Genomic DNA, 22,738 nt, shown 5'->3' on the forward strand with positions numbered 1-22,738 from the left:
GACTCTTTCAGATACAAAAAGACTGCATCTTAACGAATACGACCGTGGCATATTAATGAAATATGTTGAAGAATGAGTTTGTTAAGTTTCATAGTGTATATAACAGTTGGGTTTTTAACTCTACGGTTTAGATTATTAACCTTTTATGGTTTCACGTTGGCGCTGTTTGGCATTTGGCTGATAAGAAAGAAACGACCGATAACCGTAGAAATTTGACAATGGTAAAATGGCAATGTGAGAAATTATAGTACATGTAGTATAAATTTTTTATTTCATACTAACATTTAACAATAATATAAGTTTCACTAAAAATATATTAAAGAAAATGTAGGATAATTATAAACTTTTGCCATTAACCAAACATAAGTATTATGTATTCCTTCTTTACCTACTTTAACTTTTTGCTATATAAACGAAATCCAAAAACATAAAACTAAAGTGATCTTTAACCTTTTGATGGTATCCATCTGTTATCCATGTTTCATTTCATGTTGTGATGCTCGTTTGATATAACAGTAATCTGGCTTGACCAATGCTTTCATTTTGATACTTAAATTAATGCTTTTTGATTAAAACTAATTCACCAGTGTCAACAATTAGTTTTGTACAAGTATTTATAAAAGTTTTATTGAATTTAACTGTTTACAATGTTAACAAAGTGTTGCCTGTCTTCCATACATCAGTCCTGTGGTTTCTAATTGGGTTACACTGCTCTCTCATCTATGCTGCTCTACCCCCTGGATGTGTCCCACTTGAGGAACACCCCCTCGACACGGCTGATCCGGGTTCTATCTTTGGGGAGACTAGTGAGGTTGGCAGCAAGGCCTCTCCCCACAGGACTGGAAACCTCCGCCAACGTGGAGCCTTTCCTACCCATCACTTCGCTGCCAATGAAATCAAGAGTGCTGAACCCGTTCCCATGAGGTTGTTTCCGTATGAAGGTACGTTTTATTAAACAACAAAAGACAATTAGACATGTTGGAGGTAGAAGGTTCAGTTGCCAAAATGTTTATTTAATTTTTCTCACCATTTCGGAAATCGTTCATCTATAAAATTCATCAAATTGAGAATTGGCATAAACTGATGTCTTACCCTCAATAAGAGGGCCAGTTTCGTGAAAAAGTGAAAAATAAAGTTGCCACTAAATCGGCATCAAGCAAGGTTGTCAAACTTCTTTTAGCAATCATGACGTCATCCGGTATCGTGTATGACGCCTACACAATGGATAGATGGACGGATCCAGAGAGAACGGATTTGATGATGCAGCAGTCCGCCTGGAAATCCGGCGAACCTTGGAACAAACTGACAGACATGGGAACAAACATGCGACAAGTGGTCAGTGGACCTGATGGGAATCCCGAAGGGGTGTTTTCTGTTAAGTAATTATAACGTAAATAGTTAGTAAATATATATATGTCGATGAATTTGTATCGATGAATGTTCGCAGCCATGGTATATATTGTTGTACCTTTTAGACTGTGTGAAAAACAATCTTTTCACAATCCTATTTTATACAGGAAAGTCTGGTGTACAAGTTGGAATATCTGGAAGTTCTGATCCTGTCATGACAGACTTTGGAGATTTGTATGCTAATTTTGAGTACCATGGTAATGGAGGGAAAATGGAGTTATCAATCGGGTTAAATTGAAAAGTTCAGTCGTTTAAAAATGAAGAATCAGCAGATTTACTTAATGATTGATAGTGTATCCTGTAGGTGCCCTTGGTACGTGGATCTGCATTGTTAACTCATCTCTTCACGAATGCCAATCCCGTAGTCAAACTATTCTGTCTGGCTGACATATCTGGTCACCACGTTAATTTCAACTCTCCATTGGAAAGAACAAGTATGCCAACGTCTGTCCAGCAAAAGAGATATATTTCCTGATGTTGTAAATATCAATCTCAGTGATAAGGTTGTTTTGATAGTATTGGATGCTGGAAGTGGACACGCGAGTGCCACTTGTTCTGGAGGAGTTTTGCATCTTAGGCTACAGAATACCAAACGAATCAGGGATGTCACAAAGATCCAGTATGCTGCTCGTCTAAAGACGCGATGGGCTGCAAGAGATCATCCAATGTCTAGCTGTGACGTCAACAAATGTCAACTCACTGATGGCGGGAAAACTCTGGAGGTGGACGTTCCTAACGCTCATGGTAAAAACTATATATCGTATACTTATAGAAAATATACCCTTTTCCGCCCTGTGCGATATAAAGAAAATTCGCCTAGGGGTGTGATATAAACCCTAGGGGTGATATAAGATTTATATCACACCCCTCTCCGGCAATCTTCGGATGTTATATCTTCGGATGTTATATCACACCCCTTTCCGTTAATCATCGGCTATTATGACGTAGAGTTCGGTATGCGTCGTTCAACTCCGATCCCCGAGTATGACGTCAAAAAGTTACTTTGACGTCAACCTAGTATACAAACAGCTGGCGCAAAAATTTCATGGAGTTTATCAGAGATGGAATATATAGACACGGAGCGATTTGTAAACAATAATCATTCATCACTTGATGTTTTTTATTGTTTCTTTAATATTTTCTATAAGTTTACGATATAAAAATCATAACATGGCAATTTTTATATCGCATCCTATATTAGCCCTCGGTCGCGGTATATCAGCCCTCGATCCTGATGGCTCTCAGGCTGATATACCGCGACCTCGGGCTAATATAGGATGCGATATAAAAATTGCCATGTAATAATCTATATATTGTGTACTAGTTCTTCAGACACATAAATCAACCTGAGCCAGTATGGTAGTTACTAGTATTGTACGCGCAGACATTTTCTGCTAATCATATTATCCGAGTGTACTCTACTTCATATCCAAAAAATTCATTTGGTTTGCTTCAACATAAATGATGAAGTGTTAGTGAACATTCTTTTAAATGAGCTATGGCGTTCGCATTTAACTACATTGGTCACTACGTCACGCCTTGGGATTGGATAAATCATCCATAGGAGGTCACGTGTCACGGACGGCGCAGCGAGAAGCGTGCCCCTAACGATATCACGTTACATGCTTCCTGTGACTCCAACCTGAAATTGGAGATTGGAGTCTATGTCGGTCACCATCACATCTATGGCGTGGATAAGGTGATACATTTCATTACGTTCCGTTTAATTATTTAGAATTTCCTTATTGATGCGTTTTCCATGTAATATACATAAAATTCTCTAATCGTAAAAGATCCAGTACGCAGTGGAGCCAGAGAACACATGGGGTAATCCCCCACCAATGCACACCTGTAACCCCACCGTCTGCAGTCGTGTTGGGAACACCATCTACGTCAGAATGCATGCACCTGCTCAACATCTTAAGATCAATTCTCTGTAAAAACCATAGTTTTACTATTGGGTCATGGCACGCATGATCTCAGATTTTCATGAAACTTTCTCAGGTGATTGATACTCATAAGGTATGACATTATCCACCATCAAAATGATGCCCATGACCTTGGTTGCCATGGTAACCAATTTCATTCATTTAGGGCCCAAATACACAGTTTTTGAGTTGGAAAATAAGGTAAACTCAAAGTCACAGAATGGGCTTATTTATAAATTTTCAAGATATTTCACACATATAGTACAAATATAAATGTACATGATGCAAGAGAAAAAAAATCTCTATGTCCTTGTTTTTTTTAAAGCTGGTGGCTCAAAGATGGCCAAAATTTCTAAATTTTGATATTTCAATTTTCACCTTGAAAGTCTCTCAAAAATTGCAGGCAAAGAAAAAATAAATCAATTGCAAAATTTAAAACATCATATGTATATAAAATATTATTTATAAAAACAAGAGCGGGTATCTTTTTCGTTTTTGTTTATTTCTTAATTTGACACCTTCCCAACCCCCTAACAAATTTTATGAAATATTTTTTAAACAATAAGCTGATCATAAAACTCCTTTAAAATACTTTTTCTGCTTAAATAAATGAAAAACTTATTAAATATTTTAAAATATTTAAAATTCAATGTATCAGGATAATTTAATTTGGCTTTATAAGAATTGTTTCTATATATTTTTTGCAAAGGGCAGATAACTCCAAGCAAGAAAGTCTATTAATTGAGTCTTAACAAATAATAATAGCATGAAATTCTGTTTTTAGATATTTTCCATCAATGAATTAGGTTAACTGCTTGAATAGATAACACTATTTATGATTTTAACCACTTTAAGAAGGCTTAAATTGATTCTTTTGTATGATAAAGGGCAGGTAACTCCAAATATCAGCACAAGGGGAAAATGATATATCTTTTCAATGCAACTCCAGAAATAAAAATCAACACTTACTTAAAAACTAATAAATAATTCTTCAAATTAATATTCAAAATATATTCCAAATCATGAAAATAAAATAAAAATACACAACAAAGTGACAATAAATTAATGTTGAATTGCTCAATATTTTAGCGAGTTCAGTTTGTTTATTATTTGTTCATCTAGTATTGTATGTCTGACTGTCTTGTTGGTCTGGGTATTCACTGGACTGCTCTCATCATTTTCCTCAACACTCTGCAATGTTGAAAAAGTAAAATATTACATGTATGGATCATTTAATAAAATCATTTACAGGAACATGTATGTATTTCGCATAAAATACCACAACAGACATGTTCAAATGTGACTGAATTTTTTTTTTCAAATAAGAAGCAAAATCCTGATGTGTTTATGTTTACATGTACAAAATTTCAAAAGTGAAAAAGAGGAAATGGCTTTTAATTATTATCTCATTTTTTAAAGTTATATTGATTAATGTTATTTTCACTTGGAATTTAGTCTATAGCTGCATGCCCTAATTAATAGCCGCAACTGAATTAGATATAGCATAACAGGGCTCACCATTAACTAAAATATATTTAACCTGTTCTTCGGGCAAGTTGCTTACTTGTGTAAATGCTATTATAAATTGTAATTTGTCATTGAAAAGTATGGAAAAATTATGAATGGCATATGAAATGAATGATAAAAATTGATAAGAGTATGGTTGGTCTCCACATTATTTACTGTCACAAAATATTTCATTAAAATATCCTTATTGTTGGTGTTATCAAATACAGTGTATCTCCGTACTGGGTCAGTATTAATATTTAAAATAAATTATTTAGGTTTAAAACATATCTTACTATTGTATATAATATCACTGAAGAGAAGAATATTCTACTCAATCTGCTGGTGTGTTCTAGTGATATGACACTGACAAGTAGATTTAGTACATTTATTTCAGCAACTAAGCTACTATATATAGTTTGGATATAGGTTTTCAACCTTCACTGAAATTTCATGTTTCTTTTTTCTTATACTGAAAGTTTAATCTGTTCCATTAAAGTGGGAAAAAAAATATTTAATTTTTCATTACATTTTATGAGGTCTATCATCATATCATAATTGTTTGAGAAAAATGAATTGTAAACCAGACAAGTGTTTGTGTAGATTGACTTGTCCAAATAAAAAGATCAGCTGGACACAGCAACTGGACAAGTGTAACTGTTGATTCCTGCATGATAGATAATATACTATCAGCTGATTTGAATATCTACATGTGACATCACTTTTTGATTAATTTTGTTTAATATCATCAACTCACATTTTCTGTTTTATGTCTCCCTTTTGACAGACTCTGTTGTGATGATAAGAGCCAAATTCATTTGTTTCTGCAGCATACACATAATCCTACAATTGTATTTTAATATATATACAGCAAATTTATAACAAAAAGAATAATTTTAAACAAATTCCCAAATTACCTTTACCTTTACATTTACTTTAATGCTGTTAACTTTACATGTATATTTATAATCTAAATTAAGTAGTCTGTTCCAAATTGTATGTCCATCACTGTTTGTTTAATTAAGATGGCTCAAATCAGCCAAAAAAAACCAACCCAAAAACAACTTAGGTATGAAATATAACATGATGCGAAAGAAGAATATAAATCAAAAAGGTAAAAACATTTTTAAATTTCATATTGTGAATAACATGAAGAACCTGGGTGATACTGTTAATAATTGGAGAGGGTGTTTGGGGGAGGGATATTTTTGTTTGCCAGGGGAATCTGATGCCCGATTTTTAAAATTTACTCTGTACAATAACATTTAGACCTGAGGTGTATTCATTGAGAAAATCAACAAGCGATGGAAGCTTGAACAGACTAAAAGATTGGTTGAAAGTTATTTGATTTGGATGTGAATATACATACCTTGACCAATTGGAATAAGGACTGCCATGAACTGCATCTTATCTCCATAGACTGCCTTTTTATGATCCTATTTCTTCGCTTGTTCATGGGGTTTTTAAACATATACATGTATATTCCAGAGATTTGGGGTTAATTTAATCAAACCACATCATTGGCACCAGATCTGACTTTCACATATAAAATGCATGGCAATGATGGATTTTTGTAATAAATCGCTGTGGGTACCTCAGAACTATGCTCGTCATTGGTTGACACTCTAGAAGAGTACACACTGCGATTCTTTCCACACCATCAGTCCGGGGTGGGGTGTTTCATTGTTTTGCATTCCTATATAAGTGTTGCAGGTTGGTAGCTCATTAGCTTCCTTGGTTGAGTGCTGGATTCGTATGTCAGATTACCGATACTTATGTAGAGGAAAACGCTGTCCTTTTCACTTGATCATTTTGTACAAGACAGTCACATGTTTACAAAAGGTTTGAATACAGCACAGATCGGTAATTAAGCTAAATCCCAATACAGCATGGTTCATTTCATATTCACCAATTTATTAGAGACTATTGTTGTGACGGTATATATTTGGCAATGATACTCACAAATATGAGTTATGAGTTGTTAAAAACCTCTAAAGTCTGACGGATAAAATCTACGTCCAACTCGGGCAAGGTACAGGTAACAACTGAACTTTGTTTACAATGGATATATATTTATGTTGTTATTTATGGAATTCCGAACCCGATGGTAATATTCACTACATTCCTCCCCATCATATTTAAAAGGACTGGTGTGTAAAACTTTAAAACATTTACGTGTATTATTTCTAATAAATTACTAAGTAACACACTATTAGACAGCTGTTCACAATCAGACAATCCGACTGTAAATAAGCACTCCAAAAGTGTGATATTTCATATATGCAAAGATTAAATAAAAACAGATAACACTGTTATCAAGAGGCATAAAAATATTGGCCTTATTAAAAACTAATACATGTATTTAAAAATAATGAACATTGATTGTTCAGTCCTAAAATATATTTGTTTAAGTTAAAACCCTACATTGGTTTGATTATTGTTATCCATTAGCAAATTACATTAAGTTCCAAGATCTTAATAAAATCAGACAATGATATCAGAGTATCCGACATCTTTGACTGCAGAACTTAAATCACATAAATTAATTTTAAGTATTTCCTGATAATTCATTAACATTATGTCAGGTTGTATTCTTGACGTTTAGAAACATGTTATATTTGCATCTTTGTTGTTTTAATTTTTATTAAACTGGACAATCATTCTATCTCATACTGGTATGTGGTTATAATTAAATCTAATATTTAAATCGGGTATGTGGTTGTGGCCTTGGTTTGTTAAGTCGAGCTGACGAATGGCCTATTTCCTCAGCTCGAGAGAGTTTAAATCTCCCTGGGACTTTGATGATGATTGCGGGGGTGATCTGCTTTGTGATGGTGATCTAGATCTGGAAAATGTATGGTCTTGTTTTGAGCAATTTCTCGCAAAATGCCCTATCTCCCCACACTTGAAACATTCACTCTCTCTTCTGGTATCTGTGCTGAGTAGTATTTCATCTTTATATTCAAATGTGACTCTTCTGCCAGCTTTCTTTGGTTCCATTATCAATAATTGGTTAGTAATTGCGGTATTCATGTATTGAACTGCTTCGTCAAGTGTTTTAGGATCTTTATCAAGTGTAACTATTGCAGCTCTTCTCTCCATACAGCCCCTTAAGAATGCATCAATGGTAATAGTGCTTCTAAAAAACTCTGGACAGCTGTATGGGTAAGCCTCGGTGAATATTTCTTCTATCTTCTCCGCAAATTCTTCAAGAGTTTCATGTGTCTTCTGTTTGATCTCCTGAAGTTGATGTCTCATGATATGACACTGGTCACTCTTGTTTAGTATTTTCTCTTTCTGCTCTTCAAATCTGCCTAATTGATCATCTAACTGTCTAGCATATATTATTTCTTTAAGATCATTCTCTCTCCTTTCACCCATATCCTGCACATAATCCACAAATGTATCTCTCTTTCCTCCTCTTTTGTACAACAGTGTTATTTCTTTTTCTTTCTTATCTATTGTACAGTCTCTTTCTTTCAATTCATCCTCCATTTCTCTTAAAACATTCTCTCTTTCTCTAATAACACTCTCTCTTTCTCTAATCATTTCTTCTTTCTCAATCAGCTCTTTTTTCAACCTCTCAATCCTTTTCAATAAATCTGTTTCTTTCATGTTTACCTTAAAAGGAGTAGTCATGATCTTGATCTTTTACTCCTGTATACACCTACCTAGTACTGATCTTAATATACGTATGAACTAAATCATCAGATTTACTCCTGTATACACCTACCTAGTACTGATCTTAATATACGTATGAACTAAATCATCAGACAATCCGACGAAATAGTCAAGTTGTAGTTGATCTTTATAAACAACATGTAAGTGTATACTCGAGAAAAAAAAATATAAGAAAAAAAAAACAATAGGAAAAAAATATCAAAATAAACAAGAAAAGCAATACAGCTCTTTCAAAAATATAGAATACTTTAATTGAAATGAATAAATATCTTTCCGATCGAATTTGGAAGACAAGAAAAAAATTTAATTATGGCGCCAAAATGCACGAACTAATGTGCGGGGTATTTAATCTGAAAAATAATCAGACATATACAACCACTTCTGACACCATTGTTGTGACGGTATATATTTGGCAATGATACTCACAAATATGAGTTATGAGTTGTTAAAAACCTCTAAAGTCTGACGGATAAAATCTACGTCCAACTCGGGCAAGGTACATGTAACAACTGAACTTTGTTTACAATGGATATATATTTATGTTGTTATTTATGGAATTCCGAACCCGATGGTAATATTCACTACACTATCTCTAAATACATAAAACTTAAATCACATGCTTTCTCCACCCCATTTGATCTATGTTTTCCCAACGTCTGCTTTTGCCATGTTGTTGTGACGTCTTTTTTTGTACTTCAATACAGAAGAGTCAACAAAGGGAAGTAACTTTAAGTTGGATTTTGTGGAAAAGCGGTAACTTCAAATAGTTGTAAGTTAAAGCCAGTGAATATACACAAGCCAATTTTGATTGTATTTATTAGACCATGCAAGGTCTTATCTTATTACTAAAATGTTTATTCCCGCTTTCAATTGCCTGCTTAAAATTAAATTGATATTATTTAATGTGCCTGTTTTTCACTATTCTATAAGCTAAATATATGAAACAAAAACCGATGGTATTGTTATCTGTACATTACACTTAAATCAATTTATGTGTACAAGTGCATCGATTACTTGCTTATAAAATTAAACCAATGTCATGATCAAACCTTCATGCATTTAGGGAGCATACGAGTTATTTATATATATAGACTTCGCATAGCCCCCTAACTCCGTCACTACCCTAACTCCGTCACTTTCGGGAAACTCCTCGCCGTTTGAAATCAAGTACGATTATGACGTCATTTTTTACATGTCAAAAATCTTTAATCAAATGTCAACAATTTGCAACGGTTAAATTTAAGAATGTGTCAAAAAATAACAGAATTAAACCTTGTTCATTTAATGCACCATTAATTGTGTGAAATCAGCTAATACTTTTTCACGGGTGCACTAAAATATCGATATTTCTGACATGCGGGCCCATTCGATCATTTACGGTGGTCAGCCATTTTTAGAGATGTCAAAATGAAACATTTCACATGTAATACATTTTTGATTAAGGTAATTAATACATTTTTTTCAGTCCGCAATAGCCTTTGTGCACTACTCTTGATGATAACGTCAAATCGCTCATGCCGTAACTTTTGCCTTATACAGGGTATAGATATATACGGTATATCGCTATTTAGAATATGCTACATTTCTAAAAATGCAATAAATAAATAATATAATAAGTATTATATTAATTAATGATATAAAATATTTGAAATAAGTAAGGACATAAATCAAACTGCTTCCATACATTCTGAAAAGGCCATTGTGATTGTTGTTACATGGACCCATTTTTTATTTTGGCGATCATTTCATTTCGATGAAATTAAATACAATTAAATTGTATGCACCATTTTTACTTATTATAACTTGGACTAGATACAAATGGAGTTTTAACTAAATTGTTAATGTGTCTTCATTCCCTGCCATATCATAGAGCATGTGGGTGACGGAGTTAGGTTCATAAGTTATGATAGCACGTGTGCTAAACGTCGTATTCAGAGGGCTTATTTGAATAAAAATAAAAATATTTTTGTTAATAATTTTATAAATTATATTGTTTCAGATTATATTTAGTGATTGCAAATGATAAAAACCACAAAAAATAATTTACAGAGAAACGCGGGCGGTTTTCTGCTTATAGTGACGGAGTTTGGGTACTCGGGGATAATGGTGCTCTATATGTCATTTTGGCCAGAAGCAAAATGTTTCAATGTCGTTGCTATGGAAACTGAGTATGAACTGTCAAAAATATACCCACAGAGAGTCTTCATATGGAACACTCTTTCAAGTCAGAGAGATAAAATTCAATTCTATGATAATGCGTGGCCACATATTTTTGGTGTTTACAGAGAATTGATGTTAAGTAAATCATTCATATGAAGTGGGAAAGAATGCCGTTTCTTGATATTAACACTTTACATGAATTGCTAATTATAGTTTTGATTTGTATATTTGTAATATTGAGAGAATAATGTGATTGTTTATGATTTTGAGTCTTTTTACAGGCTTGCAGTAAATGTGATCGGTTATGTAACGCTTCCGGCTTTCTGGATAACTCATCCATACAAAATGATCTGCGGGGGGCCAGATATTGGGTCATCAGTGTCAGGTAAATTCACGTGCCAAAGGGACAAAAGATGAAATCATACCGCCTTCATACGTTTAAATGACTGAGTTTAGAGCAACAAATTTAATACTAAGGTGGACATCCAGTGACCCCAGCACCAACAATCCACACTTTCCCCACATCCCAAACTCAGCCAACGCAGACTCAGCCACCACAAACACAGCCACCACCATCAATTCGAACAACTGCTTCATCTCGACCTATCACTCAAGGTTCGAAGTTCATCCTGGAACTAAATGAACCCGGCGATGAGTTGCCAAATCAGACAAGAAAGTTCCTGCTGTATTTCCAAAGCATAGTGGTTCCTCACATTAACGACGCTGACAACACTATAACCTTTACACCTCAAAATGGTGGCACCTACTCAGGATTCATGCAGCTGGCATACCTTGGTGCTGGATTGAGGGGAGATCATTCCAATGATACTGTTCTAGACAAGCACTTGGGCGTGTATTCTTATAAACCCAAGGCGTCCTACTGTGTGCAGAACAATCGAGCCTACGCCAGTTTTGACTGGAATCCAAACAACCAGTACCCGTACCAATCGTCAGGATCACTCCTTATGATAACCATGCCTCATCATGTTAGTCTTATTATAAACTCATTTTCATTATTAGAATATAAAAGATATTTAGATATTTTTGTTCGTTTGTTTTTGTTAAGTTCCTGTCAACGATCTAAAGTCCACACTTCTTTCTAAAAAAATTTGTTTGCGACAACATTTATGATACTTATGCACTGAAGACAAATGTGCATATCGTAAATGAGTATTTGAGGAAATGCCATCCCATTACAGGCCTACATATTGAAGGATCAGTTTGCAGCTAACCTAAAATCGACAGTGTACACGTTTAAAGGCTATGAAGGTCCTAGCTGGTTGTTGGATATGGAGGCTCCCCGGGCCGCCATGGAACCAGATCCTGTTGGAGTCCAAGCCATAAAAGCTAACTCCCAGCATCTCCAGGTATGGCTGCAGTTTTAATGACAACCAGTATATCAAAGCACATGGTAAACTTTACATATGGCTATACATTGATTGATTTGTTTATACGTTTCATTCATAACCACAATTGATATTTGTATGGAATTTTAAAATTGCATGTATTGAACGTCTTTTTGCTTGTCACTGTTCAACGTGAACCATAGGCTAAAGTACAGTCTTCTACAAGTTTAAGAGCAGTTCAGATATGTTCATTGTTAATATCTGAAAACATGTTCAGCTTCATTTATAAGTTTTCTTTAACTATCAATAGATCTGCTCAGTTTTATCCACTTGTCTCCAACAGGACATTTTGCAAGCGATTGAGAGGGACGCTTCACAGGCCAACCTAGAGGCTTACTGTTCCTTCTCAGACAGTTATGGTGTAGGTAAAGGCATAGGAATGCACGCTAGATTGGCCAGTATATCTCGAGCGTTTGGAACCTCTCATTACCAGGCTCTTGACGGGAAAATCCGACATTGTTTAGAAAAATGGCTGCGAATTGATGGTAAAATTTTCTTACACTCAAGGCAATTTCTTCTTTCAAATGTTATCCCGAAAAATCATTTTTTTAAATATAATTGTTTTGTTTTCTTCCTTTTACACTGAAAAATGTGCCACATAAGTTTCACATACGTTAAACATGTGTGATACGTATGTTTAACGTATGTTGCACATGTGTTAAGTTCAAACATATGTGAAACGTATGTGGCACAATTAGCTGTGTACGTTTTTAGTTGTATACCGTCTTTACGTCTTTTCAATGACTTCGATTGCTCGTCCTATCTGAAAACATCCTTGCTTCTGGTTTCTGGTACCATTTAGAGACTACAATATTGCAAAATTTACTTCTCCATGGTTTTTTTAGACACACTTCCGGAGAGGAACAGGTTCCACTACGACACGGTGTGGGGCGGGCTCTTCCTGAGGGGGGAGGACGGGGAGGCCCACTTCTACACAGATTTTGGGTTCCCCTATTACAACGACCACCATTTCCATCTCGGCTACTTCCTGTACGCCTTGGCTTACTACGTGAGGCACGACACGGCATGGGCTCAGCGTATGTATTATAATTCGATCTGATTCCGTTTTGCAATGCTTTTCTGATGATTAGATGAACACATTTAATTTTATTACTAGTAAGTTCATTTTTATTGTACGTTTTATGACAATACAATTTCCTTTTGTAATATTTCTCTGATGATCAGTATTCTCTTGAATCCATTTTTATTGAATTTCTATTGTCTAAGTGAAAACAATCTGGTCCTTTTAATGACTAAATGAAGACTACTTAATAATTTTATTTTGCATTGTTTTATTTTTTAATGAGTAGAAAAACATGAATTGATATGATTCACTGTTGCATTTTTTATCTGGAGACTAGATAAATAAAGCTTTAGTAATTCCTTTTTGTAATGATGACTAGAACATCGGCAGAGAATATACGCCCTGGCACGAGACGTCGGGAACCCTAGCTATAAGGACAAGTTCTTCCCCGTGGTTCGTCACAAGGACATCTACATGGGTATATCCTGGGCCTCGGGGGTTGTCCCGGGGGAGAGGCAGGAGGAGTCATCACCTGAGGTGTAAATTTGCGTTCCACCATCATTTGGCTTTCTTTTCAACTTGTGTATTTTTGAAAAAATGTCTGGTTCATAAAAATAGTTCACTATAGGTCGTGGTCGTATTTGAAGATTTTGCAATCCTTTTTAGTCGTTAAACTGTTACCATGGTCTGGCTGCCCTGGGAGACGCGCTGAAAGATCCCATTTTACGAGGAACGGGCCAGGTGATGCTGGCTCTGGAGATCGCCTCCGTGAGGGAATACTACCACGTGCGTGACCACAACTTTAACCAGTTCCCGCCAATTCTACAGAAGTTTGGGGCGGTGGGACAGATAGCCGAGGACAGTTTCTATGTGTACACCTTGGACTGGGGTTGTGACCTCAACGTGTTCCCGATGAGGCACGGGTGTCTAGTCGGCATCCAAATTATCCCCATTACCGCCGTCTCTAGGTACTGGATGGATAAGGTACAGTAATGTTTTCAACTGCCCACTTTATGAAGTGTAAAATATTTAATGCAAGTTCGTCCATCTAAGAGGATTGTTTTCAACTGCCCACTTTACAAAATGTAAAATATTTAATGCATTAAGTTCGTCCATCTAAAAGGATTGTTTTCAACTGCCCACTATATAATGTGTAAAAGATTTCATGCCAGTTCGTCCATCTATACAAGTTAATTAAATGATGCTATGTCACGAAGCATTCCTTGCATCATCATTGAGATTACCTTCCTTGTAGGACTGGGCCAAACATATCCTGCAGTCATGTGATTGGGCGATTAATCCGTCACACGCGACTGACTACAGCCTCGCCAATCCTAGCGACCTACGTGACTTAGTTACTGTAAGTTTACACTCTATAAACTTATCCATATTTTCAAGTAGAGGTCTGGATGAAAAAGTATCAGATTTAAATGTCCATGGATTTTTGTATTTACCTGAGGCGGCCCGATTTTGTAGAATATCATTAATACATCAGATTAATATAACGTGTAATATCAGACTGACAAAAGCTCATTAATCAAGCTCATTTCAGACTGCCAAAGATGAGAGGAATATTTTATAAGATCTACGTTGTACGTGTTTATATAACAGAATCATGTTATGATAATCATCTGATATTTTAATTTTAAGGGTTGGAAAGCATTCTGTTATGCCGAAATCGCGCCATATGACGAATCTCATAAAATAGCGGCAGCCAACTACTTGAGGGACAAATACCCACGTGACCTGGTGTCTGGGACAGGAGCGGCCAGTACTCTGCTATTTATATACGAACGGACTTAAACATTTTAACATGATTTTGATAGAACAAATCATTGAACTTTTGCACTATTTGAAGAAAAAAATACAGTCTTTGTATTAATGCTTCCTTTATTCATTCATGTAAACACAATTTAAAACAATTCAAAGGGCACAAAAATTCACTGTAACTTAGAACTTTCCGTCACATACTTCAGATGATCAGTAACAAGCAAATCATTATATTGGTTACAATCATAAACGTGTTTTACACGGGTAACTTATTCTATTTCATTACAATTGATTACTACAAACACGCAATTAGTATAACTACATGCATGTGCAATAAAAGAAATCAAAAATGGTAGTTAAAAAAAACTACAGCTGAAAAAAATGAATACTTAGGATTTTGTGTTGTAATTTTTAACTAAAAACCATATCTTATATTGATTTGTACAATAGTCAGAAAATACAACTGGACGTTGATTAAGTGAATGAAAGAAGTAAAGATATTGGGAAATTATTTAGATGTACAAATTAAGATGATTTGGATAATGAGGGACGTTTCCAGATCTATGTACGAAGGCAACTAACAATAGGGTTGTTAGAAAAAGCATAACTGTTACAGTACCATGAGCAGAAGTACCTAGAGAAACAAATCACGACATCATTTGTTCCTGATGTATCTACATGTAGAGCACATTCTTCTATATGGCTTAGTTTCATGTTAAAAATGACAAAAAAGAAAATGTCAGAGTGAAGTGTGAGAGTCATCCCACATTGAAACTGATTTTCTATAATACTTCAGTCAATTAGGGGTTAATGAGAAGATAATTTTGACTTCATTGTACATATATTATCCTAGGAACACCTTGCTACTTGCAACATTATTTTGACTGGGTTTAAATGAGTAAAAATAAAAAGAGGGCTTACATGCATATATATTTTAGGGTACGAATCTGTTTCAATATATATCACTTATAGTTACTGATTTCTCTGAAAAAAGTATAAGGTTATGAAGGTAGATGTGCTATTTCAATACACGTACATGTCTATTTCCCATTTCCCCCAACAAAGGGAACAAGGCATGCTTTTTCAGCGAGGTGTGAAAGTATCTGGGTCATGAGCAAAGCCAAGGCCTGAGAATAGTGAAACATTTAGTTTCTTTCGCGTTCCAATGATGAATGTATACAGCTTAGCTTTCTGTGTCTATATACACTTTGGGTGTACTCTTTTGTCTCCATAGATTCCAGGAAAAAAGAAGAGTTTTTTCCTGAGAGATGATTCGTACTTAGAGACGGTGACAAAATGGCTTCCAACATCTCTCGCCTTGCCTTTACTTACAACATTATTAACCTGACAAAACAAAAATATTATTGCTGTATTCAACTCAGCCATTACTGTAAACGTTTTCTTTCGGGCAAAAAGCAACTTCTGCTAAATAAAGCACACCACTAAATTCAATGCACAAGGTTAGTTAAGAAATTGTTGCTGATTGGAATTCACGATTTATTGAGAAAAAAATCAATCTCTCGCTAAATAAGGTACACATTATTAATTATAATTCATAACATTTACAGTATACTACAAGAGAAACAAAACTGAAATAATCACAACTACATCAAATTTTCCTATTTGATTTACATTTAATTTATGGCTCTTTGACAAGTCTTACCTTCCCAAGCATTTCAACAAGATCCTTAACATGTGATTCAAATTTGAAAATCCAAACAATGGCCTGCATAAACCAGGATCCAGCATCCGTCTTCCTCCACGACAGTGAACCTGCAAAAAGCAGGATATTATGCTGATTCCACATATATTTCAGTTCTCCCATAAGACAATTGATCTTACAATGTATTTGTTTAAAACTGCTTGGTCTGATTTTTTTTTATCAAGCTTTGTGTATGCTTTAAAACGATGGTTATGATTAGTATGTCGATAATAATAGTCATTGCAGTAGTTTTGTCATTATTGTGCAATTATGCCATATTTCAATGATGTACAAAATTTGTTTACAAAACAAACGGTATAAAAGGGTATCGCGTTATTTCGTCTCATATAAAAGTTCGCCCCTGACGTTGAAGCGGGTATGATTGTATTACAACTTTGACATCGCTATAATTATAGGTCATAATGGTTTGGCAAATCAAAAATATTTTTTTTCATAGAATTTGTTCAAAAATACCTCTAAAGATTTTCTTTATGATTGATACTTAACATGTGGGTTGAATAACCCTATCAATCGGGAAGCGAAAATAAGCTTAACATTCCCATGATTTGGGTTTTTTGTGTTCTCATCCAGGAATTATTTTTATTTACTTTGAATATTAATACATGTAACTTAGAAAGGAGATCGATTCTGGTGGTGTAAATATATATAGGCAAAAATCTATAACTTTCCAGAATAATTCGCTTGTACAGAAAATTATTTAATACTGTAATAGCCAAAATATCAGACCAGGAATTCAAAATAATATTGCCAAAACATGATGAAAAACAAAACATTTACAGTAAACCACGGTTATAGCGAACACACTTATAATGAATTGACCCTTACAGCAAAGTGATTTTCATTCCCCATGGAGTTCTTTCGTGTTGTAAACTTGAAGGATATAACGAATTACGCTTAAATCGAAGCAAAATTGTCCGTCCCTGGTGTTTAGTTATAAGCGTGTTTTACTGAGTTTACATTTTTATTCTTTTCTCGATTCAGTCATGTATTGGTTGACTTTGGCATTTCGTCTCCATCAAAATGATTGACCATGTCATGATAAGTCAAAGTAATGAGTAGGCTTGATCTTCAAAGTCAAGCATAGACTGCAGTAACAAAGCAAAAACAAAAATGACGCACAGCCTACCTTCCGGAGTGGAGTAAGCCACAAGGATGTCGGATTTGGAATGGACAGTTTGTGTGGCGTATATATTGGGCTCCCGTTCAACATTTATGTCCGGAGCATTCATTCCATCCACACGATCACCACCTCCATCACCTTGTGATTTGTTCTCGCCGGGACCTCCCGATGAACAAACCATTTCTCTCTTGTCTGCACATGGCAATAAGCATAGGTAATTAACGTGTTCAAAGCTTTGCTGAATACAATCTAGAATACACCTACACTTAAAACAGGCCCCACCATCATTAAAATATTTTAAACTACTCAACAAGATTAATAACTCAAATACTTTGAATAAAAACTAATGAATATGAGGTCAGTTCTCGGACTTGAGGAAAGTTGGTGATGGCAGGACCAGTTCTACTCTGCTGAAAGCAACTTTATGATATGAATTATTTTATCAATTTGGTTAAAGTTATGTCAAGCAGAGACTTTATTTCTTTAGAATTTTTTAATCATACTAACCACCACGACAGGCCTGGATAAGGAAAATTTTGGGTTTTTCATTCATTTCCGGACAGTTGTTTGGCTCAAACATCTCGGTGAGTGTTGTTACAGGAACAGAAATTCCATCAATTCCACACACTCCTTTTTCATCACCATGAGTTAAAATGATAAAAATGAAACAGTCACTGTCTTTCATCTTGTCACACTTGCTGATAGATTCAGTGGTCTTCCTTATCTCCTGGAAAATATACACTAGTCAGACTATCAGTTTTATGCAGGACAGTAAAAGGAACATTCAGTTCATTATCTGTAGATTATCAGAATAATGTAGAAAGTGGAACAATTGAGTAACAATGAAATAAACCTGTTTTCAGGGATCAGGGATTTGAGGATTTGCCTTTGGAGTAAGAGCATATTTGTCTTTAATGTTGTGGTGCATCAGGTTAAATGCTTCATTTTTTATATTTATAAAAGGGGAATAACTCATTTTTAAAAATCCTTATTGAAATGCAAGTTATTCTCCTGCAAATACTCTAATAAAATCAAAAAAAAAAAATAAAAAATACAGGTCTTATTCAATTCATCTTCTCAGTTCAGAAGAAACTACCTGTAATGATAAAATGACCTACCTCAGCTGTTAAATTATTTTCTACAATAACTTCAAAGTGAAGGTCTGTGAATAACTTCTTTAGATTGTCTCTATCAAACTTTGTTCCATCTCTCTGAGAAAGGGTGTGAAATTGTTCGTTGTTGATGAGGTAAACCAATCCTCGACATTCTCGTCGCATACTGTATACCTTACATATAAAAAAATCTAAATTTGTAGTATTAAGGGTGTTTAAAATTGAAAACCTACTACCTTATCTAAATTTACATTGCAGAAAGTTTACTGTGTAAAATATAGTGTACCAGTATATAAAAATGATTTTGTTGATACTTTGGTAGAGTCATCAGAGCAAGTAGATTTCATATTTTATGAAATGTGGAAATGTTTGCTATATATTTACATTTCACATATTTTTTGCTTGTAAAGTGTGTTGAAAACTACGACAGTTATGACACTGTAATGCACACAGGGTACTCAAAGGTTAAAGTGACGAGTTTTATTATGACGTCACAAACGTTGAACGCTGTTAACTGCAACGTCACGAGTGAAAATCAAAGTTCACGCTTGCAGCTGTTACCGTGGCTCTTCCATTAATATGAACTTACCCTTAGGATAAGATAGGAATTTTAAGGTATAAATCACATTTGCAGACAAGGCATGAAGTTAAAATAGTGTAAATATAAGCATTAAAACATGATTTTTTGAAGTATACAGTCTCATAACTGCAGCAATGTATGCATACAAATTTTCATAACGCGCTAACGCACATTACTCAATTTGTATGCACACACCGCTGCAGTTATGAGACTGTATACTTCAAAAAATCATGATTCAATGCTATAATGGCATTTCTAATAGCTCTGGTAAGTGGGTTAACTTTTGCTTGATTGGTAGAGAGTCGGATTGCATGCAAGAGGACCCAGGTTCAAACCCCAGGAAAGGAAATATGTTTCTCTATTAAATATATATCTGACACAATCAGCTGTCACCTGTTGGGGATTATGATTCTGTTATGTGATGGTACAATTACAATATTTACATGTAATGAATATACAATAGTAATATTAACATGCAAATAAGATCATGTAGCCCAGTATATATCATCTAGTACATGTATAACTGTTACAATTTCATCTAAGATGGAAAAAAAATCTAGGAAAAATACCTCATCTGTGTTGTTATACTGGAGAAAGCAGCAGGGGTCATTAGGCCTTAGATAGGTCACAGGTTCTTTCATCATGTCGAAATGTTCCTCGTGAAGGGGAGGCCACTCTGTACAAGAGAGGTGATTTTGTTAATACAGTCATTTGACAACTCTGACCGTTAGAAGTCTGATGTAATAGAAAAACATGCACATATTATTTAAAATAATTTTTCAAAGATACATGACTCAAGCTGCAAAATTCAAACTATTTAGAGAGAAAAATATGCTTAAGATTAGAATTTTGATTTTGACTAAATGTGTTTTTTTAAAATGGGTTTCGATTTGTGATATAAATATCAAGTGAGACAGAGATTCTGAGAAATGTTTGCCTAATTACCTGATGGCTCTCTCTTCAGAGCATGCTTTTCTTGGGCTAGCAGATAAGGAGCCAACTTCTTGGCACACTCTTCATTGTGTGTCTCCATGAAGGCATCAAACAAACACTGGGGTACCCTAGGGCCTCGTTTCATCAGTATATCCAACATCTTTCCTACTTTCTTGGACGTGGTGTTCTCTGCCTATGGGTTTCATACGTTACGTATAATTATTCAGCTATTCCTAGTTTACAAATGTTTACAAAATTATTTACGTACATTGCTCACGGGAGCCTAAGGCCCCGGTGAGCTAAAAAAAAAATTCCACATTGTATATTAGATGAATGTCAAATTCAGTATTTGCACATATCATAGTCATATAGTAACCGTTCTGATGCTGATTTTGGGGGGAATTTCCGTGATATAGGAGGGTCTATCCTACCTTTATCTGCTCCTTTTGATTGTCGGTTATGATCGGAGGGTTGGTTTCTCCGAACAGATATTCCGCAACATCAAGAGGGTCTGCGATGTTGTTTTTGAAGTAGGAATAGTTCCTGCGAATAGAATTTTTCCACTCGTCCTCGTTTGCCATAATCGGTTTGGTTTAAAACGAAAGTAGATCTTTCAGCTTATCAAGGGTTTCCAGTGAATCTGCCCCCCATAGTTTTTCGTCCTTTACGTCTAAATGTTTCGGTTTCGATTTATAATTAAAACATAGAATATTAATTTTTCAGAAAAAAATATAAGTATGCAGTGTATACATTTTTTTAAATAAATGCAAACTAAGATACATACAGTGACTTGTACAATGTATTTACAAGCTATATAAGGATTAACCCTTTTTACATTTGGACACCGCCAATCCACTGTACGAAAATATATTGCACCACACTGTATAGCTGTACATACACTAATGTGCAAAATATGTCAATTTCTTGTTTTTTCCCTCTATATTTCATTGCAGACAAGACAAGTTTTTAAAAGCTTTTCTGATGTTATTTTTTGTCATATTTTGAAAAAGTTTAACGTTATATTGATTACAGTCGATTCAATTTGCACTTGTTGACACACATTGAAATAGTTTTTGACAACTCATTTGTAAAGTTTGATATTTCAAAAACAACACGATATTTTTAAGAGCTCAACTATATATATTCTTTGCAATGCAAGCCGAAACCGAATCTTACTTGTTATATTAATATTAAAACTCGGAACCAGAAGGTTTGGAAATATTTAAATAATGGTGCAAAAAAAGCTATACAGAAATTGCAATCCAGGTTTTTTCAATACGGCCAAGGGGTTTCTTTTTAACTGCTCTTTGAAAAATGTTGGTTTTCAATGAATAGTGAAAAGAAAAAAATTGAATTGAAAAGAATTTCAATTGGCACATGAGTGTAGTTTCCCCGCCAATAAAGTTGAGGTAAAGTAAAATTGCCTCATGAAAATTAAGTTTTAAGATCCTCTTTAATAATTTTTTCTTCATTTTTTTTTATTGGTTCAGAATTCTACTTAATTCAGGTAATAATAAGAAAAGATGAACTATTCTTCATTTTTCATATTTTCTTTTTATTTCAAAATGGCAACAGTTACATATACTTTCTATTCTTGATTTTTTTTAAATCGAGCTATTTCTTCCCAAGTCAACTTGCTGTGAAACTTCATTTTCATTCATTCTGTACACATCTTAGAACTGTTAATTAAAATCAGTTTATGTTGTAAAAAAAGTACGTGATATTTAGTCCTTTTGTCTTAATTCTAGTTTTAAAAAATCGGCAAATAAACCCCGATTTACTGAATCTTTTGACCCTTTCCCATCGTATAGTTTTTATTTAAGCAATTTCTTGGCCAAAAAATGTCTTCTTTGGAGATTCATATCAATTTTATACATATTCGCTGTGCTGCCTTAACTTCAAAATTCAACAAACCGTCTCAGTCAGATTTCAATATTATAATGCTTTTTTGCCAAGATGATAATTCAATAATTTTTCATATATATTTTTTATTAGCCTTTCAGTAAGGTCTCTTCTCTCATTGACATTTGGCGGAAAAAAAATGTACATACATGTGTACACAAGGGGCTCAAAATTATGCGTCTGAAATGCTGAAAACTCGCCAGCTTTGTTCTGGACCCATTGAATTAATAATTCGATTGGATTGAAGATAAATATACATGGACAAATGATATCATCTAGCAGTTTGCATGCTAGTATCCAAAAAGTTACCTGGGGTTAGAAGTCTACCGTTAACAACAAAGAATGCAAACGCAAGAAGAAAAATTTTTTTTGTCTGTTCTACCATGAGCGCATGTTTGTCGATTGATATCCTTTTAACACACGCTTATATTTATAAATACACAACTACCATTAAATCTCCCGTAGTGCTTGGTTCAAATCTTG

General features: G+C 34.5%; 2 protein-coding genes and 1 long non-coding RNA gene across 4 annotated transcripts; 1 reads left to right on the forward strand and 2 right to left on the reverse strand.

Moving 5' to 3' along the window:
- Positions 1–3,821: 3,821 nt before the first annotated feature.
- Positions 3,822–9,333, reverse strand: LOC136273526 (uncharacterized). The gene is made up of 3 exons (XR_010711684.1): positions 6,214–9,333; positions 5,602–5,687; positions 3,822–4,529 (listed from the first exon to the last, which is right to left on the reverse strand). It is a non-coding gene; the product is annotated as an uncharacterized lncRNA (long non-coding RNA).
- Positions 9,334–10,943: 1,610 nt separating this feature from the next.
- Positions 10,944–14,998, forward strand: LOC136273520 (uncharacterized). Its single transcript, XM_066078052.1, has 9 exons — positions 10,944–11,070; positions 11,163–11,671; positions 11,885–12,052; positions 12,375–12,576; positions 12,937–13,128; positions 13,495–13,652; positions 13,782–14,099; positions 14,371–14,475; positions 14,766–14,998. The coding sequence occupies exons 1-9, from the start codon at positions 11,031–11,033 to the stop codon at positions 14,916–14,918; spliced, it is 1,845 nt and encodes a 614-aa protein (XP_065934124.1). The 5' UTR covers positions 10,944–11,030; the 3' UTR covers positions 14,919–14,998.
- Positions 14,999–15,100: 102 nt separating this feature from the next.
- On the reverse strand, positions 15,101–21,009 carry LOC105318726 (caspase-3). Of its 2 annotated transcripts, none has more exons than XM_011415965.4 (8): positions 20,785–21,009; positions 20,366–20,546; positions 19,990–20,096; positions 18,847–19,014; positions 18,236–18,455; positions 17,735–17,920; positions 16,549–16,658; positions 15,101–16,229 (listed from the first exon to the last, which is right to left on the reverse strand). In XM_011415965.4, the coding sequence occupies exons 1-8, from the start codon at positions 20,932–20,934 to the stop codon at positions 16,083–16,085; spliced, it is 1,269 nt and encodes a 422-aa protein (XP_011414267.4). In that variant the 5' UTR covers positions 20,935–21,009; the 3' UTR covers positions 15,101–16,082. The 2 variants fall into 2 exon arrangements, with proteins under 2 accessions (XP_011414267.4, XP_034337253.1); XM_034481362.2 differs by having other exon boundaries at positions 20,366–20,586; positions 20,785–20,923.
- Positions 21,010–22,738: the final 1,729 nt, after the last annotated feature.

Source organism: Magallana gigas, chromosome 3 (genome assembly GCF_963853765.1).
Source record: "Magallana gigas chromosome 3, xbMagGiga1.1, whole genome shotgun sequence".
Classification (NCBI taxonomy): Eukaryota; Metazoa; Mollusca; class Bivalvia; order Ostreida; family Ostreidae; genus Magallana; species Magallana gigas.